The 17,661-nt window shown below is 42.8% G+C and overlaps 2 protein-coding genes across 5 annotated transcripts in view; one reads left to right on the top strand and one right to left on the bottom strand.

The window, feature by feature from the left end:
* Window positions 1-2,721, top strand: part of LOC131228213 (omega-amidase, chloroplastic-like) — a 41,200-nt gene extending 38,479 nt beyond the window's left edge. For all 4 annotated transcript variants that reach the window (XM_058224103.1, XM_058224100.1, XM_058224102.1 and 1 more), the window contains one exon: window positions 2,170-2,721. The gene's annotated coding sequence lies outside the window, so the exon portion shown is untranslated. The remainder of the gene's footprint in view (window positions 1-2,169) is intronic.
* LOC131226989 (serine/threonine-protein kinase STY13-like) lies at window positions 2,128-8,992 on the bottom strand. The gene is made up of 5 exons (XM_058222677.1): window positions 8,786-8,992; window positions 7,301-7,570; window positions 5,414-5,927; window positions 3,711-3,853; window positions 2,128-2,316 (listed from the first exon to the last, which is right to left on the bottom strand). The coding sequence occupies exons 1-5, from the start codon at window positions 8,990-8,992 to the stop codon at window positions 2,128-2,130; spliced, it is 1,323 nt and encodes a 440-aa protein (XP_058078660.1).
* Between the last annotated feature and the right edge of the window lie 8,669 nt (window positions 8,993-17,661).

Genomic DNA, 17,661 nt, shown 5'->3' with positions numbered 1-17,661 from the left:
TGGTTACAATTGCCTAACTTTTGTTATTTTTTAGAATCATAAGCAATCCGTGATAGGTTCAAACAAATAGATGGATCAAATTGTTTATTGGACCTTTTTTTTTGCAAGTGATCTTGACTGTCCACATTAAAGACCATTGATCCAATGGTTAGATTTATCACATCAGTGTGATGTTTGCATGGCAACCCATGAAATATGAGCTGGACCTAATGAACAGTCTCGATTAATGGATTTGACTGGTTAAGTTTCCCAACACAACTAGGAGCACTATGACTCATACAATGAGAGCACTGGAGCATTTCTCATAAGATTTTGGGTGCTTAGTCTTTACCAAGTAATTTATGAAATTGAATCACATACTTTTTTTTTGCGAAAGGCGAATTGATTCACATGCAATCATTGTCGTAGCCTTATCCTGATTATTTGAGGTCCGCTTTATGAATCTTATTTTCCTAATCATATACAAAACAAGAACCAAAAGACATCTATTTGGGTCCTTACTCATGCCTTGGTGGTAGACACACAAGAGTTTCAACACAAGGTCATGGGTTCGAGTACCCATTGTGGTGGTGTGAGTGCGTGGGTGTGTGTGGGGTGTTAGTGTGTTAAAAAAAAAAAAAAAAACCTACTCGTTTACTTGGGCTTGGCATTGCTTTCTTAGTGAATGACATACAATGGGAATGGAAATAGTGAAAAGGCCCTCTTAATAAAGGGAACCATAGAATTGCATCTGATCAGAATTTGGTGGATGGACCATGCCCCAGAAACCCTCTGCGCTAGAAGATCCCAACCATCCAATTTTATTATGTTTTTCCCATTGGATGCTGCATTTTTTTCCCGGGCTGTTTGCGAAGATATGGTATTTTCCACTTGTTTGTACTAGACAAAGTAGACGTGGAAATCCATCGTGTGATTATTATGTTCTTCCTCGGAAAATGAGTTAATTGATTTCTCTAGAAAAGTGAATTCATGAGCATTTTCTCTAATTTTGGGGACACCAAACTGACTAATGAGGGGTCTTTTTTGTTTTCCAGGCGAAAAAGAACCTCTATCCAAGCAAGATATGGTGTACGAAAAACAAATCAATTTCCATGAAAATTACTTGCAAAACTAATCAATTCTTTTTCACGGTTTTCAATATTTTTTATACAATACTTTCAGGCCATTTATACCATTAGACATTAGACCAGTGATCTTTGAGATAGAGGTGGTCCAATCATTCATCTTCAAGATCTATCCAATCAAACCATTGACCATTGATTTTGGAGACCAATCCAAACAGATCATCAAAATCTATTCAGGGGGGTGTTTCTGGGTTTTTTTTTTTTTTTTTAATGGTGTTTTTCAGATTTTTCTGAATGTTTTTCAGCATTTCTCGGTGTTTTTTCAATTTTCTCATGCTCATGGAGCGTTTGAGCTACTGAAATTGCAATTTGGACTAGCCATAATTTCCAAAACCCAACCTCATCTGTAATGTGTCACTCTCAAATTTTAGGTCAGGATGATTTTTTGGATATATGGTGAGGAGGGAATCCTACTTCCAAATGCAAGCAAGAAATAGATAATTTGCATTGGACGAAAATGCCATCATCGTAGAAATTGTCTACTCTACAAAGTTTTGTGGTGGATCCAGCCTCATTTCGATTCTTCATATCCAAACAAGCCCTCCTGATTGCAGTTTGGTAAGAAACCCAAGAAACAAAAATGACAGATACTTCTATTAAAAGAGCTGGAGAAACCCTTACCAAATGTTGAAAACTAAAACCAAAGGACCCAAAGCCCTTCATATAGGTAGTAGTCATTAAACACAACCACATTATTACAATAAAACCTATGAAACTGCTGTATTCCAAACACAAGCCACTAATCCAAGGGATGGGGTTTCTTGTCCCATTAGGGAGATTTTTGGGGCATGGTCTGTTCATGTTGAGGCCCATCTGATCGAACGGTCTAAATTGTGGAACCATGGGCCCAACTTCTACATTCTGTATGCATATAATGTCGAGGCAAATCATACTTAAAATCCTCTTATTAGTATATTCTGCATGGTAGCATCCCTTGGTGTAATCTTAGTGTCTTTCATATCTACTTATCAATACAAAAATGGATGGAAGTGATCTTTCCGACCTAAAGCTTTGGTTCGTTTAACTGCTCTTTTATCTTTCTCAGAGCGCAGGTGACAATGGCAAAGGAGGGTCTGATCGAAGGGTTTGCATCCCAGGAGTGGCGGATGAGACAGATGAGCTCTTCAAGCCGTCCATCGTCGTCCGTAGGAAGTGTAGGTCTGAGCCTCCCATTCCCAACTTCTCGTGCAATCTGTTAGGAAGATGTGGTAATGAGAATCAGTGATTATGGGCCGGCATTTTATACTAATGTTTAAATATCGTCCAATATCAGGACATATAGCCGAATGTGTACTGATCATGGTTTTAAGACTCATCTGAGTCGGGTGCAACTCGGATTCGGCAATACCCGATCCAGTTCGAGTCACCCCAGACTCGGGTGATTCTTGACTCGAGACTGAATGAGTTGATCCGAGTCGCCGAGTCTAGAAACCATGGGGCGATTCTGGTGAGTCTTGACTCGACTTGACTCGAGACTGAATGGGTTGATCTGAGTCGCTGAGTCTAAAAATCATGGTAGTGGTATCATGCCTCTGTCTAAGGTGAGACCTGATACACTGATTTTAAACCTTGATTTATAGTGGGATTTGTTGATTGATTTGAGCTCTTCTACTTGTCTAATTACCACACGTTTGAGCTGCAGGCCCACTCTGTGATGTGTGTGGAATCCAAACCGTGCATCTAGTGCGCCACCTCACGTTTACCTTACATGCATCTCAATAATCATCATGATTCAAAACTCAGGTGGGAAACAATGTACTATTACACCTGAAACCTATATACATTTAGGAGGTTAGGTCCACTTGAGTTTTGTAATGGTCTGAGTTCTGGTATGTCCCTTCATCTTGGTAAGGCGCTCTAGCTGATGGTGTTGGATGGAATGTAAACAACATATTGTGGACCCCACACTCCATCTGGAATTTTCTACTATGGGCGTAGAGCTCCATGATGTCCCTCATGGATCCCTTTGGTGTGGCCCATTAGAGTTGTGGGTCAATCTGGAATTTGGTATCAAGGCCTAATATGGCTGGGCACATCTAATGGACGGGTTTGATGGAACTCACAAATCACGGTGTGGACCCCATATAGCCCAAACTTATGGTAATTACTATACATCGGGGAAGACAGTTGTGATCATTCCACGCGATGAATGTTGATGGATGGCCAGTCCTTTCAACCATCCATTTCGCTCATTCATCTAGGTCTTCGTTTTCAGTCATCCCCACCTGATGAATGGCCCAGGTTTAGACACATGGGAAGGATAGGATTCAAGTGGCCTTAGCACAGTCATGCTAAATGGTCAGGGTAAAGATGAAGAATGCATTGATTGGTTTCCTGGTTTACAGTCATGGCTGGAATGACTTTTCACGGCCATGATGAGACAACATCAGATGAGGTCCCATTTCATTATCAATCCAACGGATGTGATTAACTGTAAAATGAAACCTTCTGAGTAGGTTGAATACTGAGTGTTGTCTGAAATGTAGCAGATGGGTGGATAGGCATATCTAGTCTGGTAGAAATGTGGTAGGAGTATCTTGATAAGTGGCCCTGATTTGAATGGTTATGATGATGAGTGGACCGTACCTCAAAGGGCCCATAATCCGTATCTACGTATGGATATTGGCCAGTGATCAGCTCATTCAGTATGATTCCGAAGCTGTAGACGTCGCACTTCTCATCGTATGGTTCGACGCGGATCACCTCTGGTGCCATGTAGACAAAGGTCCCTGGAAAATGAAACCAAATCTCCACCGTTGGTTTATTCATTTGGAGCCAACTTCCTATCTATGTTATCTCATTCTACTTTGTAGGCGTGGCCGTGGCCCAGGCCAGGGCTGGGCCCTAGCCCCATAAGCTGTGGCCGTATAAAGCTTGTCTCTAAGAATTTTTTTTCTCCTTGAGATGATCTCTCCAGGCAACTTAGTAGGTGAGGCCCTGACTGTGGGGCCCACTTTGATGTATGTTTTGTATATCCATGCCGTCCATCCGTTTTTCCAGATCATTTTAGTAGTAAGTTTCAAAATTGAGGCCGATACGAATCTCAGGTGAACCACACTACAGGAAACAGTGGTGGGTGAATGCCTACCGTTAAAAACTTGTTAGGGCCCACTGTAATATTTATTTGACATCCAATCTGTTGATAAGGTCACACATACCTGGATGAAGGGAAAACAGAAATAGCAGCTTGATCTATAACTTTTCTGGCCCCCAAGAAGTTTTTTAATGGTGAAAATTCAATCCCTATTGTGTGGTCTACCTGAGATTTGGATATGCCTTATTTTTGGAAGCATGCCCTAAAATGGGCTGGAAAAACAGATGGACGGCATGGATATACAATACATACATCGAGGTGGGACCTATGGTCAGGGCCTCACCCACTATGTCATTACCCACGGTGAATGGGAGCCATAGCCGATTAGGTGCGGCCCCGCCTCGCCCAAGATGGTGTGACCCTTACGGTGGAGCCCACCTTGATGTATGTATTCTATATCCATGCCGTCCATCGGTTTTACCAGATCATTTTATGGCATCCCTAAAATGAAACAGATCAAAATCTCAGGTGGACCATACTATATGAAACCGTGGTGATTGACCATTAAAAAAAAAAATTCTAGTGGGCCACAAGTTTTAGGTCAAGCAGATAGTTGTTTTTTTTTTTCCCCTTCATCCATGTTTTTGTGACCTTATCAACAGGTTGGATGGAAAATAAACATTACGGTGGGCCCTAGGAAGTTTTTAACGGTGGGGCATTCAATCACCACTATTTCCTATAGTATGGTCCACCTGAGATTTGGATCTGCTTCATTTTTTTGTCTCATGCCATAAAATGATCCAGGATGGACGGCATGAATACATACATCAAGGTGGACCCCACAGAAAGGATCACACCTAATCCTCTTCCATTGAGATTTGTATCTGCTTCATTTTTGGTCTCATCCCAAAAAATGATCCGGAATGGACGGCATGGATACATACATCAAGGTGGGCCCCACAGAAAGGGCCGCACCTAATCCTCTTCCATTCACAAGCCTCTTTAAACCGTCCATTCTTTCTTTAATGGTGACCCCATATTGGAGAGAACCAATGGGCTGGACTGGGCCATTGATCATTAGCCCGGGCTTAGATTTCAAGCCTCGACCCTAAGCCCATGCCCTGCCCTTAAAACCCCACTTCTTTAAATGATTTTCAATTTGTTTGTTAGGCGTCGCTTATCCGTTCATCAGGTGGGCCACACATGATGACATGGACATGTGACACAAGGAAAAGACAAGGAAGAGAATCTCTACCTGTTTCACCGGTATGGGCTTTCTCTCCTTCACGCAAGAACCGAGCATGACCGAAATCCGCCACCCTTACGTGCATGGCATCGTCGAGAAATATATTACTGGGCTTCAAATCTCTATGAAGAACTTTGGGCATTTGTCCATGCAAGTATTGCATGGCCTTAGCTATTTCCAGCCCTTTATCTATCCTATCCTCCAACGGTGGTAACGGTATCGACCGTTCCTTTTTCCTTTTTCCTGGCCCATGCAACCATTCCTTCAACGTCCGTCCGCTCAGGAACTCCGTTACGACCCACCCATTTTCAGGTGGGCCCAGACACGCACCGATCAGGTGGAGGACGAAAGGGTGGCGCTGGCGCGATAAGGTCTCGAGCTCTTGTGCAAACCACATGTAGCTGTTCTCTGATGAATGGAAGTGATCCGGGTATATGCACTTCACGGCTACGTCGAGGCCTCGCCACGTGGCTCGGTATATATCAGCCGTTGATCCCTGGCCCACCTTTTCGTGTAACTCGATCTGTGAAGTGGTTGATGTATCAGAGAAAGGGAGTTTTGGAATTTTCAACTTGTGGACCCCCATGTATGAGAAATGATCTATGCTGTGTTGTGAGTGGTTGGATGCAGTTTGGCTAGTGACGCAGCCAGGTGGCTAGTGGTCGGTGCTATGTGGACCCCACTATGATGTATGTGTTTTATCCACGCCGTCCATCCATTTTGAAAGATAATTTTATGGCTTGATACCAAAAATTAGATAGATATAATTCTCAGGTGGACCACACCATGGGAAAACAGTTTGATTGAATGTCCACCATTAAAAACCTCCTAGGGCCCACTGTAATGGTTATTTGACATCTAACCTGTTGATTAGGTCATACAGACTTGGATGAAGGGAAAAAAAAATATATCAGCTTGATCCAAAACTTTTGTGGCCCCCAAGAAGTTTTTAATGGTGGGATTTCAATCAACACTGAGTGGTCCATTTGAGATTTGAATCAACCTAGTTTTTGGGATCATACTATAAAATGATCTGGAAGAATGGGTGGACGGCATGGATGAGACACATATATCATGGTGGGGCCCACAGAGCACTGACCATAGCCATTGGCTAGTGGCAGGGTCAATAGCCAATCCGTTTCCGTGAGTGGTTGCATGTGGAAAGGTGGACACACTTCGGTCATTGTACTGGACCGTTCATTACATCCAACCATCTGCTATCAGTTATCCAACCCATGGATCGGACGGTTAGAATCCTCCAGTGGAATTGGTCATTGAGAGCTATAAGCAATCCAAAATTGAACATACCGTAAAGTTGGTTCGGATTGATGAATAGGCCTACTATTTTTATCAATGATCTTGACCCTTCATTCCTCGACCTGTTGACTGGATGGTCGGGATTGTCCATTTTACCATAACGTTTTATAGCATGGGCACAAAAACGAAGCAGGTCCAAATCTCAGGCAGACCACACCACAATAAACAATGGTGAATGATCATTATAAGCTTTTTGTGGGCCATGGAAGTTTTGGATCAAGCTGATATTTGTGCTTTCCATTCATCCATGTCCATGTGACCTTTTCAACGGGTTGGATGGCAAATAAACATTAACCTGGATCGTAGGAAGTTTTTAATGGTGGGCGTTCAATGACCACTGTTTAACGTGGTGTGGTCCACCTGAGATTTGTATCTTCTTCATTTTTGGGCTTATACCCTATAATAATTTGGCAAAACAGATGAACGGCATAGATATACAACACATAATTGAGGTGGGCTCCTATGCAGGCGGATGGAAGTCATAAATGGGCCTATGACTAAGCCCAAGCCCATCCTGTGATGGGCTTGGGCCAGCCCATAACTGTAGATATGTATGCACCCCAGAAAAAAGTGACCTACCTCATGTGGCTCAATGAACCATCCGTTCATCTTAGCTTGATTTGTGATGGATGAAAGGTGCTGATCAACGGTCATGGTGGGCTGCAGCGTGGAGATGAAATCAGTGGAGAGAGGAGATTGGCGGGCGAAATTGACAATCAGATCCATGAAGCCTTTCTCTTGTGCAATCTGCAAGCAGTACTTGAGGTAGTCATGCATCATTTCCAGCTTAGCTTTTATCATCTCCTTCTGCTCTCTCTCTTGATTGAGTTGCCTTTGAAGATCAGCAACCTTCACGGACGGCCAAGAAAAAAAAATTTAAAAAAATCAGTAAAATGAGTGGGCCCCACTTGGAATTATAGGTGGAAATTGATTTTGTGCGCACGGTGCGCATTGGGGGGGTGTGCACACAATTTCTCACCAATGATCCACCGTTCATCAACGGTTGCGGGCGGGAATCTCGATGCACATTGTAAAGTGGGGATCTGGAAATTGGATTTAGCTTTTTGAAATGCTTGGTAGACACCGCCCGCTGTTTTGTAATGGTATGAGAGAATGTGCGCATCTAGTCTCGGTGCGCTTTTAGTTGTGGCTCCAATGGTAGTTTACCACTATTTTAAAATTGTGGGGACTCATCCTCTTACATGTGGCCCATGTGTACGGCCATCCGTTCCAACCGAATTCTGGGGAGATCATGGATGGGCCATAGATCAAAAATCACAACCGTTGATCAATTTTTAACCATCAAATAGATGGTTAAAAGTAAAAGAGTAATCTGTTCAAATTCAATGGCCAATATCAGAAGGTTCCTGTCATTTGGTTAGCATGATTTTGGGTTATTCTCCATCGTCCATCCAAATTTCGGTAGCAATCCTGATGGTTTGGATTGCAATACAGTACGACATATGGATGAGTCACTGCCTCTTCTAAATGGTGGTGAATTATCTCAGGAGTCTTGATACTATTGAGATCAAAGACAAAAAAGAAAGGAAGAGAGAAGCATAAAGCTCTGATAAGCCCACACGTGTGTAAAAGACCATATACACGCCACACATGTGCCAGCATTAACACGTGCAAGATCCAGATCATCCAAACCATGTTTCCTGTACTTATATTAATTAATTACTTTTCTTAGGTATGTTGATTTTGGGTCTAGATTGGGTCAAGGTCAGGTCCGAATGGGTCCAATCCATTTTGTACGGCAAGCCCAACTTTTAGACCCAGACCTGGTTCATGGGTCCAAAATGCAGACAAGGCCCCACTTACTGTTGGACCCACCCTAACCATATATATATATATATATATATATATATATATATATATATATATATATATATATATATATATATCAGCCATAAATGGGCCCGAATCCTTTCTGGGCCTAAACAAGAAGCTTTTTCAAAATTTGGGCCTATGTTTGGTGGGCTTCGAGAATGCTTGTTAGGCCAGTGTGGCCCATTGATGGCTACGATAGATTGAATCCTATACGTTCGTATGTAAATTCACCTGCCGTTTGATTTTCGACGGGCGCAGATGCGTGCTCTCAAGAGTGGAAGATGATATGCCCAAGCATCCCAGTGTATAACACTTACGCTGCAGCGCCGGAGGTTTTCGGAGCGTCGCCGGAGACTTCGTGACCGGAGATCCACATCGATACTCTCTAAAGAGTTTATTCTCTTGCTTTGAAGGGCTGTCGTTGGAGGGAAGGTTCATCCTTCTATGTGGGCCCTAGCATGAGAGTAGGTAAAAAGAGGGAAAAATGGATGAGGGGTGGTGGGCCTTAAAAAGGCCACCAACATCTTCTACCTCGTTCTCAATGAGAGGTTCATATCTTGTTGGGTAGTGGGCACAAAAGACAGATCTGGGCGGTTGGTTCAAGGAACTTGAACGGTTTGATAAAATGTTTTTTTGGGAATGTGTAGTTAATTAGCTTGGATCGTTCAATAAATTACAGAAATGCCACCTTAAATCCATATATGGGTTGGGCCTGCCTTCATTTTTCCATTGGTATAAAAGTAACTTCCATTTTGCCTAGAGGTGGGCACAGGATGACTGGATCTGGCTAACTCAACTCGTTCTGATCCAACTCGATTCGAACCGAATGGTCCGAACCGAATAAGCTTATCCTAATCTGAACTCAAATCAAGTCGAGTAACTCGACCTAACTCGACCCAAAACTCGATCCGGTTAAACCCAACTCGACCCAACTCTCTAACCCTACCCCAATCTGATCTCAACCTCTTTCCCTCCCTCCCTCATCCTCCTCTTCCTCTTCCAAGCCTGACAACCACCCATCACCATCACCCTCCTCATCCTCCTCTCTCTCCTCTCCACTCCCTCCCTCCCTCATTTCTCAATCCGACTAAGCGACTCGACTCGGTTCGAATCAGTTCAGGCCAAAACCAAACTCGGAACGAGTCAAGCATGCTGGGCTCGGGATCGAGTCGGATCGAGTTTAGGTCAGCCCTATTTGAAAATCGGATCGAGTCAGCCCTAACTCGGTCTGACTCTGACTCGATGCCCAGCTCTAATTTTGCTGGTCTGATACTTAACTCCAGTGGACCATCTGGCCCAATTCTATCATTACTGATCTGTTATGGACCATCCAATCTTCTTTTGATGGAAATCTCATTTCTATCTTCAATTGACGGTGTAGATCATGCAAAACAGTGATATCCTCTCGAGTGGCCCATCCACAGCATGGAAACCCTCATCAATGATCATGTGTGCTAAAGGCAGTATCTTATAGTGGGCCCAGCCCAACCAAACCCAATTATTTAGATTATGGAATGGGCTCATGGACTGATAACTCAGATGAATCGGTTACCAGGTGTCCGAGTCGACTCGACTTGAGATTAGACGTGTTGGGTCCGGGTCGGTCTTTTTAAATACACGGTTGGATTTGAGCAGGTCCATTTTCCATGAATTGAGGGGCAATCTTGTAAAATTGGTTAAAATTGGAGGTGCCTTTGGGAAGACACTGTAAACCATTGCTTTCTCCACTCTAGTTTTTATTTGTTGGGATCGTACAGAGCGATGTTTCCAATGTACACGTTTGAGAATATCCGTGTGGGAGCCTCGACAAGAAGGAATTTATTTAAAATAATATGCAGTGATATGGACCGTCCGATCTTCAATCTGGATGTAGGCTTTTGTGGGCTGTGATTGATCAATCCAATCCATTCAATTGTTATGAGTTTGAAAAATGATTATTATTATTTATTTATTTTTCGTGTGTGTATGGGTTGTAGAGGTGTACACGAGTCGAGCCGAGCTGTGCACACGTATCTCTCACCAATGATCCACCGTTCATCAAAGGTTGCGGGCGGGGATATCGATGCACATTGTAGAAGTGGGAATCTGGAAATTGGAATTAGCTTTTTGAAATGCTTGGTAGACACCGCCCGCTGTTTTTGTAATAGTGTGAGAGAGTGTGCGCATCGAGTCTCGGTGCGCTTTGAGTTGTGCACTAGATTCCAATGCTAGTTTACCTCTATTTTAAAATTGTGGGGACTCATCCTCTTACCTGTGGCCCACGTGTACGGTCATCCGTTCCAACCGAATTCTGGGTGAGATCATGGACGGGCCATAGATCAAAAATCACAACGGTTGATCAATTTTAACCATCAAATAGATGGTTAAAAGTAAAACGGTAAGCTGTTCAAATTCAATGGCCAATATCAGAAGGTTCCTGTCATTTGGTTAGTATGATTTTGGGTTATTCTCTATCGTCCATCCAAATTTCGGTAGCAATCCTGATGGTTTGGATCGCAATACAGTATGACATACGGATGAGTCACTGCCTCTTCTAAATGGTGGTGAATTATCTCACGAGTCTTGATACTATTGAGATCACAGACAAAAAAGAAGGGACGAGAGAAGCATAAAGCTCTGATAAGCCCACACGTGTGTAAAAGACCATATACACCCCACACATGTGCCAGCATTAACACGTGCAAGATCCAGGTCATCCAAACCATGTAGACTTTCCTGTACTTATATTAATTAAATACTTTTCTTAGGTATGTTGATTTTGGGTCTAGATTGGATCAAGGTCAGGTCCGAATGGGTCCAATCCATTTTGTAGGGCAAGCCCAACTTTTAGACCCAGACCTGGTTCATGGGTCCAAAATGCAGACAAGGCCCCACTTACTGTTGGACCCACCCTAACTATATATATATAGGGAAAAGGTACTATACGACTCGACTGTATTATACTTTCCATAAGGTCGAGTGCTGGTAGCACATTATTCATCGGATGGTAAAAGTTTTAAACAACGGGGAGATTTTATAGGAAACCGAAGAAACACGAAATCAGATTGTGTACCGAGTTACTCAATACACTCTTATCGTACTGAGTAAACTCAGTTGGGCCCACCGCGAATGCATGTGGTTTATCCATGCCGTCCATTCGTTTTTCCAGATCATTTTATGGGTTCAACCCAAAATTGATGCATATACAAAGCTCAAGTGGGCCATACCACTGGAAAAAGTGGACTATTGATTTCAACCATTGAAAATTTTCTAAGGCCCCCAATGATGTTTATTCGTCATCCAACCTGTTCATAAGGTCAGAAGGACATAGATGAAGGGAAAACACAAATATCAGCTAGATCTAAAACCTCTATTGTCCCTAAGAATTTTTCAACGGTAGATGTTGAATTCACATAGTTTTTGGTGGTGTGGTCCATTTGAGGTTTGGATATACTCCATTTTTGGGATAAATCCCTAAAATTATGTGTTAAAAGATATGAACGGAGTGGATATAATGCATGAATGACACAGGGGCCCGCGGAGTTTATTCAGTATGCTTACCATACTGAGTTACTCAGTACGCAATTCACTTCCAAGAAACACGGTGTGGATTAGATACTAAAATAGCTAGAAACGTTATTAAAGTGACATCACCAAGTTCCATTGGGCCCACCATGATGTATGTTTTATATCCACACCTTCCATCCATCCGGAGAGATCATTTTAGGGCAATATGCAAAGAATGAGTTAAATCTAAAGCTCCAGTGGACCCAACATAGAAAACAGTGAGGATAGTGAGGCCCACCATTGAAAACTTCTAAAGGCCATGAAAGTTTTAGATCAAGTTGATATTTGTGTTTTCTCTTATTTCATGTCTTTTTTAACTTTTGAACAGGTTGGATTTCAAATAAACATTATGGTGGGCCTTGGGATAGTTTCAATGGTAGGAATCACTCTCCCCACTGTTTTCTGTGGTGGGTCCACTACAGATTTTTATCTGCCTCATTCTTTGACTCATGCCCTAAAATGATATTTCAAAATGGATGGACGATGTGGATACAACACATACGTCATAGTGGGGCTCATAGAACTTGGTGACGTAGCTTCAGTAGTCGACTCGCTACTCAACTGTGCATACATCTACTTCCAGATTAAAAGGGGAAGCGGATTACTGGTGTACCTCACTCTGTATTGACGTTAGCGAGTTTATTTGGTCTAATCATGAGGTATGTGTTATATATATATCCAAACCGTCCATCTATTTGGTGAGCTCGTTTTAAGGCTTTGGACGAAAAATAAGACAGATCTAACTATCAATTGGACCACACTGCAAAAAGCAGCGTGAGATTGAACGTCTACCATTGAAACCCTTTTTGGGTCACAGACGTTTTGGATCAATATAAATTTTTTTCCCCTCTTCATTCAGGTCCTTTTGACCTTATGAACAGATTGGATAGAAAATAAACGTTATGGTAGGCCCTACAAAATTTTCAACAGTGAAAATCATTATCTTCGCTTCTATTTATGGTGCGGTCCAGATGATCTTTGGATATGATTCATCTTTTGAATAATGCTCTAAAATGATCTCTAAAAATAGACGAACCGTGTAGATATAATAAATACATCAGTGTGGGCCATGTTACTTTGATCTCCTTTAAATCGTTCGTACAACTCGGAGTTGGAGGAGCGTCAATGCTCATCTCGCACGACACGTACCTACAACAACTATATGGTTGGTGTGAGGTACACTAGCCAATCCTAATCCGCTTCCATTAGAACACAGATTGCGTCCTACCACCTCCCGGACAGTAATCCATCCAGGCAGGGCTCTGTGGGGCCCAACGTGATGTAAGTGTTTTATATCCACGCAGTTCAACAATTTTCACAGATCATTTTAGTATATGAACCAACAAATGAGGCAGGTCCAAGGTTTAAGTGGACCACAAGGTGGGGATTGAACATCCACCATTAAAACCTTCTTACGAGCTGGAGAAGTTTGGGATCAAGCTGATATTTGTGTTTTCACTTCGTCCACGTCTACATGACCTTATGAATAGGTTGGATGGTAAAAATTCAAAAACAACTTATCTTTCCCTACATAACCATTACAGTGCGCCATAGGAGTTTGTAATGGTAGAAATTCAATAACAACTGTTTTCCCATGGTGTGGTCCATCGGAGATTCCGATATAACTTATTTTTGGTGTAAATACCTTAAATTATATTTCAAAATGGATGGACGACATGGATAGAAAATAAACATCATGGTGGGGTCCAAATAGAACCAGTTTTGTTTCTCCAGTTTTCCTATAAAATCTCCCCGTTGTTTAAAATTTTTACCATCCGACTAATAATGTCCTGCCAGCACTCGACCTTATGAAAGCTATAATACGGTCGATCGTATAGTACCTTTTCCTATATCTATATATATATATATATATATATATATATATATATATATATATATATATATATATATATATATATATATATCACCATATGGGCCTGAATCCCTTCTTGGCATAAACAAGAAGCTTTTTCGAGATTTGGGCCTGTGTTTGGTGGGCTTCAAGAATGCTTGTTAAGCCAGTGTGGCCCATCGATGGCTACGATAGATTGAATCCTGTACGTTCATATGTAAATTCACTTGTCGTTCGATTTTTTACGGGCACAGATGCGTGCTCTCAGGAGTGGAAGATGATATGCCCAAGCATCCCAGTGTACAGCACTTACGCTACAACGTCAGAGGTTTTTGGAACGCCGCCGGAGACTTCGTGACCGGAGACCCACGTCGATACTCTCTGAAGAGTTTGTTCACTTGCTTTGAAGGGCTGCTATTAGAGGGGAGGTTCATCCTTCTATGTGGGCCCGAGTATGAGAGTAGGTAAAAAGAGGGAAAAATGGATGAGGGGTGGTGGGCCTTAAAAAGCCCACCAACATCTTCTACCTCGTTCTCAATGAGAGGTCCGTAGCTTATCGGGTAGTGGGCACAAAAGACAGATCTGGGCGGTTGGTTCGAGGAACTTTGATAAAATGCTTTTTTGGGAATGTGTAGTTAATTAACCTGGATCGTTCAATAAATTACAAAAATGCCACCTTAAATCCATATATGGGCTGGGCCCACCTTCATTTTTCCATTGGTATAAAAGTATACCAACTTCCATTTTGCCTAGAGGTGGGCACGAGATGACTGGATCCAGCTAACTCAACTTGTCTAACTCGTTTCGATCCAACTCGACTCAAACCGAATAAGCTTATCCTAATTTGAACTCAAATCAAGTCGAGTAACTCGACCTAACTTGACCTGTAACACCCTGAAAATCGGGGGTCGTGCATACGCTCGACTCCCGAGTTCCCGGGGTCACTTATAACCGGTTTTCATTAATATGCGATTAATCCAGTCTAAAGGCGCATTCTGAAATTCCCTGGAACATGAAGCACAACCATACAAGTCTACTGAAATGGAAGAAAAACAACTATACCTATATATACATGTTCAAAAGAATACAAAAGGGCGCACAAGGTGACGCCCAACAAAATCACAAAAAAATGGCATGACCAAAAGAATAAAGCTGAGCTGCTGCTCGGCGATCCAACGACCCATCTACTGATCCGACGGGGTCCCGTTCATCAACTGGAAGTAAGGAAACTCGTCCTCCTCCTCGAGGCTCGCGTCACCAGGCTCCACGAAATCTGTATCACCTACATCTATGAACGGGTCTGGTTGGTGTTTTAAAATACCGTCCTAGAGTGGGAGTGAGTGATCAACTCAGTGGGTGCTATTAGTCTTAAGTTGCAACAAGCATCAATTATAATAAGAATTTAATGAAAAGCAATCAATCATAAACATCTATCTAGTCTTGTTAATGTGCATGCATGCAAAATGATATGATGTATGACCTCACCACAACGCTCCCTCGTGCGACAACATCTAACGATTGCCAATGCCAACACTCCCTCAGTGCGACCTCGACTGCCGAGTCGCCAACCTAGCTAATGCCATGCAATGATGATGTTAACCGGGTTCTTAGTTAAGTCCATTCATCCAGCAGATTTAAAAATCTGATACACCCCACGTATCAAATGCCCTGAACTAGTTGCGAGGTCAAGCCCCCCATGTGTGAGGCTGAGACCCCGCGATCCTTGACCCCGTCGGATTTTTCCCATCCCCGACTTCAAGCACATGGGGGGTGCTGAATGTGGGGTCGCTCGCGGTCACTACGGGGAGGCGCGTTACCCCAGCGTAGGCCGACAGCTCGGACATAGTGTCCCATTCCACCATGCCCGGCTCACGAGACTGTGGATCAATATTCCATCCGGTATCGATGGGCTACAACGGTGGTGGGGTGTTCCAGTTTCCATACATATGTGAGCAAACAAGGTTAACAAATCAGGTGGGTCAGCCAGTGGACTAAACCGTACGAGCCCAGGCAAGTATGTGGCGGAATGACATCGGGTACAAGCGACCCATGTAGTCTAACTACTGCCGCCCACACGCACTTGCCCAAACCCATGAGTTTAGCCTCAAGGTGGTCCTACCAACGGAACCACCTTCGCTCTCCTCATGTTCCTGACCAACCTAAGGGTAGGAATAGTGACTCATAGCATGCCAACTACCAATGTAACATCAAGCATATTCAACACCATGTTCTCATGTTGCTCAACATACAATTCAAATTTTCCTACAAGCGAATCATTAATATTATAAATAAAGTGTATGTGTGTGGTGTGGGTTATTGAGGAAGTTAACACTTCCTCCGTGTTGAGAAATCATATACACAAGAGTAATGAAATCATACGAAATATGAAGCAACAACGTATAAAAATTAACACGGCATGAGTATATGATCATCCATACATCAAATCATGTGAGAAACATAAAAGACATCATGAGAGAGAGAGAGTCAAACATATAAATCCATACTATTTCAACCAACATACAATTCCTAGGATTTTCTAGGCTTTCAAAAATAACATCCAAGCAATCAAAATCATTAATCTCGTATTAAAATTGGTGCTAGGTCACCTAAGAGTAATAGTCCGCACCTATGGATCGTTGAGATATTGAAAAATGACCTAAAAGTGCCAAACTCGATGTTGATCGGCCGGAATCCTAAGACAATACACTTGCATGTTAGGATTTCATACAAATACTAGCTCAACACAAAGGATTACAAAAAGGATGGGTGCTTACCTCCCTAATCGGATGGAAATCGCTTGCATTTGTGGATGTGGGGTTTCTTGAGGAGAGGAAAGAGGGGTTTCTAGATCTCACCTCCCTTTGGCCCACCTTTCTCTCCCTTCTTCCTTCTCTCCTTCTTTCTTTCTCCTCTTTTCTCTTCTTCCTCTCTTCCTTCTCCTTTTTCTCTCCTCTCTCCCTTTGTTCCCTAGGGCAAATTCGTATGAGAGAGGGGTGCCCCAAATGAGGCCCTTTTATAATGCCAGATTTGGTGACAAGGATCCCAAGTGTTGGGTTTTTACTATACTAGACCTATGAGAGGGTCTTTCTAAGCTCTAGGGCCCACTATGAGGTGTACAAGTCAATATACACCACAAAATAGTTAGCCTTAATGATGATCTACGTATGGATACGATCGGCCTGCCATTTGGATGCGCCGATCGACAGATATGATTAGAAATCTGTTCAACGGTCACCGATGGTCGATCGGGGCCACGGTTATACGGATATGAGCAGGAAAATATCCTTACTCCACGGGTAAAGTTTGGTCCAAACCGACGGTCCGAAATCCTCAACTTTGCATAAGAGTGGACGACTCAATTCATTTAAGTTCCAACTCCTTCCTTTAGGATATTTGCACTTCTCATGTATTCGTCCTTTGGCTCAAGTTGACCGGTTCTAGGCAGTACCTAGGTCTGATTTCCGCGATGGGCGTCAAGCCCAGTAAGGTGAACATTATTCTATAGTTTTGGACCTAGTGGCCCACCAACGAGCGGTCTAGAGCTTGTTTGGAGAATCAGGGCAGTTGTGGTGGCCCTCTGACCATGAAACTTATAGGATAGGTGCTCCATGGCCCGATGAAGGGCCATGCAAAATTTGGATATAATCAGATATGGGGTTTGGTCGCACGGGTCTGATTCGCTATCAACGGTCACCGTGCCATGATCGGG

This window comes from Magnolia sinica, chromosome 15 (assembly GCF_029962835.1).
Source record: "Magnolia sinica isolate HGM2019 chromosome 15, MsV1, whole genome shotgun sequence".
NCBI classification, from domain to species: domain Eukaryota; kingdom Viridiplantae; phylum Streptophyta; class Magnoliopsida; order Magnoliales; family Magnoliaceae; genus Magnolia; species Magnolia sinica.
Note: the sequence above shows the minus strand (reverse complement) of the source record. Positions and strands in the feature narration are given on the sequence as shown.